Source organism: Morone saxatilis, unplaced genomic scaffold, assembly GCF_004916995.1.
Source record: "Morone saxatilis isolate NCDOM2014 unplaced genomic scaffold, NCSU_SB_2.0 Contig21, whole genome shotgun sequence".
NCBI classification, from domain to species: Eukaryota; Metazoa; Chordata; class Actinopteri; family Moronidae; genus Morone; species Morone saxatilis.
Genome location: NW_023339774.1, coordinates 19,762,340 through 19,773,786, shown reverse-complemented (window position 1 = coordinate 19,773,786; position 11,447 = coordinate 19,762,340). Strand labels below are relative to the sequence as shown.

The 11,447-nt window shown below is 44.6% G+C and overlaps 1 protein-coding gene across 3 annotated transcripts in view; it reads right to left on the bottom strand.

The window, feature by feature from the left end:
- Window positions 1-83: 83 nt before the first annotated feature.
- lhfpl2a (LHFPL tetraspan subfamily member 2a) overlaps window positions 84-11,447 on the bottom strand; it is a 39,949-nt gene continuing 28,585 nt past the window's right edge. For 2 of the 3 annotated variants that reach the window (XM_035668529.1, XM_035668530.1), the window contains 2 exons: window positions 7,085-7,880; window positions 84-1,350 (listed from right to left, as the gene is read on the bottom strand). In XM_035668529.1, the coding sequence (XP_035524422.1) occupies window positions 1,094-1,350; window positions 7,085-7,505 (678 nt within the window). In that variant the 5' untranslated portion in view covers window positions 7,506-7,880 and the 3' untranslated portion in view covers window positions 84-1,093. The remainder of the gene's footprint in view (window positions 1,351-7,084; window positions 7,881-11,447) is intronic. The other variant, XM_035668531.1, reaches the window with a different exon arrangement.

The window sequence follows — 11,447 nt, the reverse complement described above, 5'->3', positions numbered from 1 at the left end:
CCCCCCTCCTCCCTCTCCCTCCCTCTCCTCCTCCCCCAACAGTGAGACTTTCGCTGGATAACAAAAAACAAAAAAATACCTTCTTTTTTCCCTTCTCTTTATTCGTTTGGCAGAAACAAATGGGAACAGATAGGACACTATCCATGACTCGACAGACTCCCTGAAACCAGACATTACTAATGACAGCAATACTTCATTGTGTGTGTGTGTGTGTGTGTGTGTCCTCATCATTCAGTCCATGTCTTCGTGCACAGATTACAGGATGAACGAGGACCAGACGCAGACCCCTTCACAGGTCATCTTTCAGCTTAGGCTAGGATTTAAAGCTCACTTCATTTCACGGCTTTTCGCAAGAAAATACAAAATAAAAACACACACACGACAAAGAAAATGCGCCACAGAGCTTCCTTTGCTTGTCCTCGTGCAGTCTGTGTGGATAATAAACTCCCATCGATACATTTCAAGGGTCTGCAAACACAATTAATCACTCAAATAACAGTACATTCTGTAAGCTTTAAAAAAAAAAAAGGACATCCACTCTGATCCTGTGAGTAGTTTATTCTGACTGAGTAGTGGTTCCCTTGTTGAGTTAATACTCACACGTGGCAAACAGTTAACAGATCCAGGTTCGCTGGTCGTGGTTTTTTTCCGGTGACAAAAAAAAAAAACACCAGTGTAGTTTAAGGCAAGAGTGACATCATCAGCCCAGCCTGGATCAAGCTGACCAATCATTCTGCGATATGTACAAAATATATATAATCACACTTATTTACAAGGGCATGTGGCGACAGACAGCGCCTCCTCCGGTGGCGTTCCACATGGTTAACATGAATACGATAGACATACACAGCACCTCTAGTGGCAGAGAGACAAAGACACTGAGAAAAAAACTTGGCACTTGTAGATTTCTCCCACATAAACACAAACAGAGACAAAAAGAGAGTCAGTTTTAGTGGTAAACAATGCAGGGGCCTCCATTTTCACAGACCGGCCTCATGAGCAAAGGCAGAAAGAGGCAGGTGTTGATTGTTATTGGCCTGTTTCTCCCTCGTCCTCCTCCTCCTCCTCCTCCTTCTATAAAAGTATCTGGGCCTCAGAGGAGGCAGATGAGGCTTTTCCCCTCCTCGATCTCCTCCTGGACCTTGTCGCTGGAGGTGGCGATCTCGGCCTGCGCGGAGAAGACGGCGCAGACGAAGGTGAGCACGGTGCCGCCCATGGCAGTGTAGAAGGCCCAGCCCATGGAGCAGGCCCCAGCCCGGTACGGAGCCGCGTCGGGACCGCAGTACAGCTGGACCTTGTCTGAACCCCAGCCAGCAGGGTACAACATCAGACCCAGGATCAGAAACAGACCTGCGAGGAGGGCAGACAGAGAGAGGGAGCGTTAATTGATGGTAGTTCATCAAAAAATCTCTACTAAACATTTCCTGCATCCAAAAACGTTACGCCGACTCTCTGAAGCGTGACTGAAGATAATAGTGGCAAGACTTCCGGGAAAAGAGAGACCTAAACCTGAATCTGAGAGCAGAGAACAACAGGAAAAGGTAGCCGAAAGGGTTTTTCCCGCCTGCCCCAGTTGCTGGCTGACCCTCCGGTGTCCGGCGTCTCGGGGGAAGGATGGGGTCACTTCCTGTCATACTGTGACCCACTTCTACCGCCGCGCTGACTTGGCCTTCAACACTTTTAATCACTAATCCTGATACACACACATATAGCAGCTGATCATGCGTCATTTCTTCTATTAATTTAATGTCATGAGGTTTTCCATCCTTTCCTCAGCTCTGCTCGTCCTCCAGACGAGGAGGCGGCCACCAATCAAAGCTCAGGAGGAAACATTTACAATAATACAATTACAGATATTAAATGAACCGCTCTTTCAGCCAGCACGTCTCGCTGCTTCACTTTGTAAAAACAAAGTGTGGAGGTGAAACTGTCTCTCTCTCTCTGCTTCCTCTCCTTTCTTTCTCCTCCCATTCTTAAAGCGCCCAATATCGTATTAAACAAGGAAATGAAAACTAGGTCATAAATTCTTTCCACATGTTGCTGCATTGCCTTGACGTCCAGACCGGCTCCAGTGATGGATTGAAGGTATGGTTTTAATTCCCAACCCCACCCCTCCTAAGACCCCCCTCTCCACACACACACACACACACACACACACATTCCCACATCAACAACCCCCCCTACAAGCTGGACCTTCTAACCTAATATCCCACTGCACTCCACCCTTTCAGCCTCACTATTCCCTCCGCGCTGGCTCTTGTCTCTGTTAACTTCCAAACTGTCAATTCCAACCATCCATCCATTTCTGATAGCTGCCTCCCCCCACCGGCCCTCCTCCTCCTCCACCACCACCACCTCCTCTTTAACCTCTGCTCCCACAGCCTCCACCCTGTAATACAGCACAGCAGGCCTCCGCTCAGCTCCACGAAATCTGGCCACTCTTCTTCTTTCCAGGAAAAAAAGAGGAGCTAGGTCGCTCCCCCCACCACCCTCCGGGATTCACATGAAGTGAGAATAAAAAGGTATTTAATTTACTATAATGTTAGGTTTGAGTGGCATTCAGCACCCTCGCCTCACCCTCCAGTTCCAAACATGTAGGAGAAACTTCTCATTACTCTCATTCTAAGGTAACAAAAACTCAACTATTTTTCTATATAATATTACTATTACTATAATTATTTTCATTATACATTGATTATACATTAATAAAAACATACCTATGAATATTATATTCGTTTCTGCCAATAGATCCTCTTAAATGTTACACACATTTAAGAAGATGGACTTGACATTTTTGCATTAAAAATGACTTTTTGATCAAATTTTCTCCAATTTTACTTTTAATTCTCTTCTTGATTTGACTGTTGAACCTTTGTGAGTACAGCGGTCTTTATAACAACTTTTCTTGATGACATACTGTATTCTCATTTGGATGTAAACGTGCATGGTCTCAATACTAAATAATAAAGTTGATATCTACACTTGCACTTGTGAACCCCTTTAAGTTTACTACCAGGTCCACCTAGATACAACCAGAGCAGTCCAATCCAACAGCCCTGCAATAAATCCTTCCTTCATGAAGGTTGTAAAGTTCAGAGTTTCAGAGAGGTGTGGATTCACCTTTATGGTCATTACAGAGTTTCTACTTTGTGCTGCTTATTAATTAAAGGTGCAGGTGTTTCTAATCTTCTAATTCTTTAGCTAGGTGTAGCTAATGAGCTAGCAACTAAACGAAAGGCATTTTAACATTGCTGGTTAGCATGTAGCCTCACAGAGCCGCTAACATCTAGGTATTGCTTCTCATATGTATTATTTGTTCTTAAAGGTGCATTTATTGACTTTTTAGCCCCAGTAAACACACATCTTATGGACCTGATATAGCAATCATGTTAGCAAAGTTAACTATTTACACATCCAACAGATATAAAAGCAACATTAGCATTATTTTGGTCGTGTTGGTGTCCACATTAAGTCCAATATTCACTTGATTGTAGCTGTTTTCTGATCTCCACCAACTCATGAGGGACATAAAAGCTCAACTATGTTCACCAGCTGGTTGCTAACTTTGGAAGGGTTGAGTATGGTGGAAACAGCTAAAATGCTCGGAGCTGAAGGAAAGTCAGGTGTTTCTTTGTGGCTGAGCAAATACCTTTTTACATTACTTGTAGTCATTTGATCCATTGTTAATGTAAAACTTGATTGATTATAGCAGCTTTAATGCAGCACAAATGGACTCAACATGTCATGATATCTACCTATTAGTTCTCCAACAGTATTTGATTATAAACAGGTTGCATACCTTCATGATATGGCCTTTGCTGTTTATAGCAGGTATACTACTGCTTTCCAATTAAAGTAGTTATAATGTATTATATAAAGTTACAGATATATGCAGTATAAAAAAAACACAAAAACGCTTTCCTAATAATGTATAATTGCCTTAACAGCCACAGCTCCCTAAATGCACAGGAATCCTCTTTCTTATCCGTTGATGTAAGACAAAAACACACAGTAAAGCTGCTTTAATTCCTGTAAGACACTGTCATTTTTCCCTCGCTTCCAGCTGGGCGGCTGAGTCACGGTCAACGGTTAAACCTGTGATGAGGTCTGTGACTCACGGCTGGAGGGAAAGTTTATAGCAGGCAATAAAAGCGTTCGAAAACCGAAGGCACAAGAATTGGACACAGTTTTACGGCCGAGTTTGTTTGCAGGTCTTGTCTCTAACCCCTTTTTTTTCCCGGCTCAAGTTCGACATGAGTGACGATGAGCGAGGAAGGCGTTCATGATAATAAATGTACAGAGAATTTCACTTACAGGTAGTCTAACTGCTGTACAAGAAGTCTTTAGGGGCCCTCCAACCTGCGCGCCTGCAGGAAAGTTTACCCGACTGACCCTCAACAGAAGAGCGTCTGTTTTAGCCATTCGATTACGTAAAGCAAAGGGAATGGATTTACCTTCAGCCTAAGCTCAAACTGACCGTCACTTTAACGGCATCGGAGAAACTGCGAGCGGCAGAAAGTGTGTCAGAGGGAACAAAAGAGTCTAAAAGAGTGACATCAGTGTATGTGAAGATTAGGTTAATAGGAGCTACTCCGGCGCAATGACGTGACCATCTCTGGCAACGGCATCACAATCTTCCCATCTGAGGTCAATCACTTCCCCAAACATCTGCTGTCTGGCTCCAGTTTTCTTATTACCGGAGGGTCGGCACGAATAATGGAAATAGTGATTAGGAGAAAGTCGGTGTGGTAGTGCTGGTGGTGGATATCAGTGAGGGTGATATCATTCACAGGCCTCATGAGAGAACAGCGGTCGCGTTGAAGACTGCGCGCTGACTGAACTGAAGAGAGACAAAGAAAAGCTCCACAGTGACACCGTTAGATGTCAGACAAGAAGGTATGCCGGGTCTTATCTCTTCCTGTGGTTGAATTGAGTAAAGGGTTATCGGCCTTTAGCACCACAGGCACGAAGGAAACCCTCCCGCCTCCTCAGCTGTTTGAAGCTCCTCTCGCCCTCTTTCCTCTTCCGCATCCTCATCCTCTCCACAGTGAGACTCAGCGGTGCATTTCCCCACTTTCATTACCTTAGTCATGTGTCCCAGACATCCTTTATATAGATCGTAAATAGAGCGCTGTCAGGTTATGTAACGCTATCTGTGGTTGCCGTATTGATGTGGCTCCATTTCTACACTTGAAACTTTGCTAAACCCTTCTCCCAGCTGTGTTTGTCCAATCATAGCTCAGCCACCACAGCTCAAGCTCTGAGTTTCTCCACATGCTGAACCAGTTTGCTAAGAACTGCAAGGGTTGTGTTATTTTTTATAAATCACATTTCCTAAATCTAAAACACAAGAACAATGCTCTGGTGTGAGCAAACAAGCTGCAAACGTTAGCTTGCACTGCTGCGAACTAGCTTTACAACCTACAGTAGTAAATCAGCGGTACTTTTAAAAGCCAACAAGTATACCATTATCTAACTTCATAGGTTACATTACAAAAAGCCCCGTTCAGGTCTGGAACTGTAGCTGCATGTAGCTTTAGTCCTTCAGCATCATATTATACCAGTACTGTATGTGACCATCAGGTGTAATTTCAGACCCTTTTATGCAGTTTTTCTTCAAAATGAGTCTGGAAAAAAGTCATTAAAGTCATTAAAGTCAGCAGAAAAGAAAGATTTCAGAGTTAACATTCAGTCATCAACAGCAACAGCAACAGTCATCATTTAAAAATGGTCAGCAGGTAGTATATAGTCATATCCTCAACCCTTCATCTCACTCATGCAGCTATAGTCAGATATATAAAGCAAATAGCAAACAGAATATGGGCAATAACGTCTTAAATAAATGAAGCTTTTCCAGGCTTTATTGCGTCGAGCGGGCCTTCCAGTAGCCATTCATGATTCACTATGGATTTAAGCAGTCTCTAAGGTCAACAGGCCTGCACAGAGCTGGGTTTACAGCTTGGCATGTCCTTCACCACACGCCCACCTTTTTCTGTTTGGGCCTGCACCAAATAAACAACTGTGGGGGAGGACAGCCATAATCACCAGAAAGCCGAGAGCTACAGTCTGTGAAAAAAGAGGAGGTTCAGTGAGCATGATCTCATGGCCTCCTCCCTTCCATAATTCACCACAGTGAGTTAAAGTGGTCTGAAATCTGGCCTCAAACACACAACCATGAACACAGGATACACACCCTTCACACACAAATGGAGATACGCATGCGTGTTCAACTTCAGCGTCAGAAAACCTCCAGCTGACTGGGCAGAAAGTAAATATTTGGGTGGCAGTTGCTCCGAGTGACAGCTCTGAGGGTGGAAACAAGCCACCAAAACTTCTGACTGCTTGGGTAAAAGTTCACAGGAAGGCTCCACGAGAGTCAAACACATCATTCTCGAAGTGGGAGTTGCGGTGCGGCGGTAATGAATGTGTTCAGCTGAAACTTTTCATTTACCTTGATGAACGGTGGACGCCACAGGAATGAGCAGAAACAATAAAAGGTTGGATGAACTGAGTTAGCTTTAAGGTTCCTCGGTTCTCTCTCTCTTTATCGTCTAGGTGTACACGGGGAGTTACCAACACTGACAGTACCAAGGAATAAAGTTTGCAATGTGGTGTTGATGCTGTTTTGAGTCTTGCTTGGAGGTGTTGTCGCCACACCTATACGTGGGACTAACGGCCGGGTCGTGCTACAAAAGAACCACAACTGGAGGACATTAAATAGAGAGAGAAATGCTTTCTCACTTCCACACACCTGTTGAATCACGGCATTAAATGTGGGTGAGGATGTCGGATTGAGGGTTTCAGAAAGTTACAGAAATTGCCAGACACAAGTCCTCAACTCAGACAAAAAGGAAGGAGTGGAGGGGGTTTCTGAAGCTGTTTGACTATCTAACAAGCATTTCTGATGAAGTACACTGCCGCCTTAACACCATTTCTTCAGTGACACAAACCTGAGTCTGTTTGATACGTCTATATCTGAAGAAAAGCCACTTTAGGTTCATAACGATCTTCCTCTAAAGGGAGCATTCCAGAGGTTTCAATATGTACCAAAAGTTTAAATATACGTGTTGTGTGCAGCTTTTACCTGCGATCCCTTGCAGCAGTCCACACACGTTGAAGATGCTCTTCTTCATGATGCTTTGGAAACACATGGTGAAGACCGAGATGAACGCCACGGCACACAGCAGCAGGATCCCTGCCGCCAGGAAGATAGAAGTCGCCTGCCAGAACCCGCTGGCAATCTCCCCAAAGTGTATGGCGTACGGTCCGCACAGTATTCCACGCTGCATGTGGGGCAGTTTTATACAGCGGCCGTAGATGCCTAAAGTAGGCCTGTAGGCCTCTCCGGCTGTGGTGGCCCCATGGGGGCCGAAGACGGCATCCGGGGTGCGGGGGAATCCCACCAGCCAGTCAGTGCTCATGAAGGCGATGAGCTCTCCGAACGCGGCCACAATGCTCAGCAGAGTCCACAGCATGGAGCGGCAGGTGACAATGACATGGCACATGCTGACGCCGGCTGGAGTCTCCCTCTGTTCAGATTTCAACACACAAGGTGGATTGTGGGTCGGAGGCCCTCAGAAGACCGAGAGCTGATCCTTCTCCGGCGGAGATGTGAGAGTGAGTGAACACTTCACTGGAAGCAGTCGGTGACACTGCTGTACACAAAAGGTTCAAGTTAATGATTCACAGTCTGCTGCTTCCCTCTTTTTCTCTCTGCTTCTTTCACTTCTTATCTTCTGCACAGCTGTTCTTCCTCCTCGAACTCACCCTCCTTTCTGTCGGCTCGGTCTTCAGACTCTTATTCTGTCTGGTTTTTGGTGTCTACATTGTTTTGAAGTTGTGTTCCCTGAGCCAGCCCGCTGGCGTCACATCAGACACACCTAAGACATAAAACAGAGAGACAGAACAACAGGGTGAGTGCTTTAATTGCATGTATAAAATATAATTGCTTGTATAAAAGAGGCTCTAAGATGATCAGTAATTTTTGCTTTATTTGAGGAAGTGGAGCTCTCCTGTTTCTCCTCCTGTCATATCTGGAAAAGCAAACAAGTGTGGAGAGTGAGGAAAGCGAGGAGGAGGAGCAGAGAGAGGAGGAAGGGAGGCTTCTGGTGTAGATCTCCAGGAGAAGGTCTAATGAGTTGTGTAGGGATGTGTTCATTTGAAGTGAGCCTCGTCTGTTTTCAGTGTGTTTATGTTTGAGGATTTGTGATCAGGGCTACTCCCAGTGGATCTGCATGACTGAGGCTGTAAAGATGAAAACTAGAAAAACATTATGCATGTCTGCTTTAGTGTGTGTGTGTGTGTGTGGAGATGGAGATGGGAGGGTTAAAAAAGACATGGAAACAGCGGAATGAGGAGCGGATGCAGAAAGAGAAAAACAAGCCGGAGGCCTCTCATCAAGCAGCCCACACGGCTGACCTGGGGTCAGCAAACGGTTGATAGCGCAACGGCTGTCCGGCTGTCATATGACCACTGATAACCTCAGTGACTTCAACCCTGCTGCACTGCTGAGTCAGTGACACTACAACAAGGAAGCTTTCAGTTCATAAAAAAGTCACAACTTCCACCAGACACTAAATAACTGACACACAGTACATCAAGAGACTTTTTCAGTTGGTAGATAATTGCCTAAAAATAAAATTTTTGATGCTTTCATGCCCTAAAAGCCCCCTGGCAAGACCTGAGTATTTCTAAAACCTATTTCTAAGAAACAGCAAAAGAATTAGGGTTATGTTGTGTTTAGGTTTGTGCTGAATTAGGGTACTGGCACCTTTTTATGGTTCAATTCTGGTCCAGGCACTGGACAGTAACTTACTACACATAAATGTGTACTTTGCTCCTGTTTAGTGCCGACCACAATCCACAGCAGTGATTAAAGCTTTAACCAGCTCACAAAAGCTTTTACACTTGCTCATTTCAGATGTCAAGAAAAACCAAACTTCTTGACGCAAAAGTAAAATTCACCAGCACACAAGTGACAATGATGATGAGTTCTGTATCTCAGGCAGAAGTAACAAAAGCCTTCATGGCCAAACAGTCATAAAAAAAAATTCCACTGAAAGAAACTCAAACGTCTTAAGCAAGAAATGAAAGGAAAATTAAAAATACTGGCTTAAAATAGTTTAAATGGGAAGTGATAACTAGAAAATGCAGTGCAACAACATTAAGAGACTACACCGTGCTGGCAGTAAGGTTGTAGCTATTCTAACACACGCACAATGAAAATGCTAACATGCTGACATTTATCAGGTATGAAGTTTACAATGTTCACCACCTTAATATGGTGTGTTAGAATAATTTGCTGATTAGCACTAAACACGAATGTCACTAGTTAGTATTTTATTTGACTATTTTACATCTGGTCAGGAAGCAATTAGCGTAGCTTAGCATAAAGACTGGAAGCAGAGGGAAACAGCTAGCCTGGCTTTCTCCAAAGTTCAAAAATATTCCTGCTAACACTTTTAAAGCTCACTAATTTAACACATTGTGCTTCCTGCCTTTTTACTAAGCTAGGCTAACTCTCAGCAAATAAATTTACTTCCCAAATTGTCAAATTATTCCTTTAAAGTGGCGATTCTCAACCTTTTTGGTGTCAGGGAACCACAAATTGATACACATCCAGGCTGCAGGGAGTATTTTAGAAAGATGTAGTCTCATGGATCCCCTCAAAACCCCCTCAAGGACCCCGTACCCCACATTGAGAACCACTGCTTTAACATGGGGGTTAGGTCTCTTAGCAGAATCTTCCTGAATGCCGTCTCAGTGAGCGGAGCCATTTCCCCGCTGAATCAGACTCTATAACCATTTGCAATAAAACCTTGCAGTGCTTGACGTAAGTGTCTCTCGCTGAGTTATAAAGTGGCCTATTTGACTAATACAATAATTACAGCAGAATTATGGGCCTCATTTTCACACCTTGTATTTAAGTTTTTCTTAAATGAAGTAAATCGTTTGAAGTGACGCCTTCGTCTGATGACAAAAAAACCCCACAGAGTCCAGTAAACGGACAACACAAGTAATGACGTCCATATCTGAAGCCCTCTGGATCCCCTGGGAGATCTCCAGAGATCAAACGGTCAAACGCTAATTCTATTTAAGTTATGAAAAGTTTGGGATTTGATCTATGAGAGACATAAACACATTTGAGCAGAACATATGTGCCAGAGAAGATTAAAAGATGCTTATTCTGTGCAGGCCTTTGTGCTCATGTTATAAATACAGCTCAGGCCCAAAGCTGACAGTTGTTTCTTTTCTTTTAGTCTTCTTTTTTTTTTTGCTCCGGTTTCCCTGCTGCCTCTTGGGAGTCTGTTAGTCATTCCCCAACCAGTGTTTGGCAGGGCAGCAGAGGGAACCGGGGGCCGCTGTTGACACGTGTGCCGCCCGCACTGCAAGGTTTCCATCGCTCGGGCCCCCCGATGTGCCCTTACAGCGAGGGTCGGCCGTCCCTCGTGGTCACATCCACGTCTGTGTGATTGAGTCAGAGCATTACACAAACTTTGATCTTTGTCATCCTGTAGAGATATCAACAACAGTTCTCTTTTCTTTTTTTCCCCCTTTTTCCACCCCCTTCTTCTTCTTTTCCAGCGGAGAAAATGACCCAGATCTGTGGTCTCGTACAGGGCTGGTGTGTGTGTGTGTGTGCGCGCTAACGTAGCGTATGTTTGGACTGTGTAAAACAGATGAGATCATAAGAACAGGCACAGACAGCCGCCTCAGTGGATTTGGACCAAAATTAATTTTATGAATCACAAGCGTTCTCATTGCCTCACCACGAACAGATGCAGGAACAGATGCAGGCTAAGGGAACTTTTTTTGAAAAAACACTTCCCACCCCCTTCACAAAAACGGCCGTTGACGGAGGAGGAGGAGGGGAGGGGGTGTTGGCACTGAGTCCCAGAGGACCGTTGACGAGACTGATGTTTGACGTTAAGACAAACGGGCGGTCCGAAGCTTTAGGGTCAAACATTTGCTGGCCAGTTGCGAAGACTAATTCTTCCACTGACAGGAATATTGCTAAAAACACTTTGGAGCTGAAACTATTTGAACCAGCTGGAGAGATACAGAGCTTTGAAGACCTGCACACTTAACCTCTGACCTTTCCTGGCTGCAGTATGTTTGCATCACGTGCCTGTTGGTTACACAGCACCTTACCGGCGGCTCCCAAATTTGTTTAAAACGCTGCCTCGAATGCGGGTTAGTAGATCCGAAACAAGTCTGGGCAAGTCCGGTTCTATTAATGTACCTGGTATTTGTCACATCAACATGCGCTCAGATGTCTGCTCACTGTTCCTAGACGGACAGATTCGAGCAGTTATCAGGAACAGAAGTTTCCCAAGATAAAGCGAAGCATGGTCATCTATATATGTGGGGCTTGAGGTGGATTTATGATGTCTTTTATACTCTCTGAGTAACTGGGGGGGGGGGCAGGATTATTTGAGGCTCAGTTT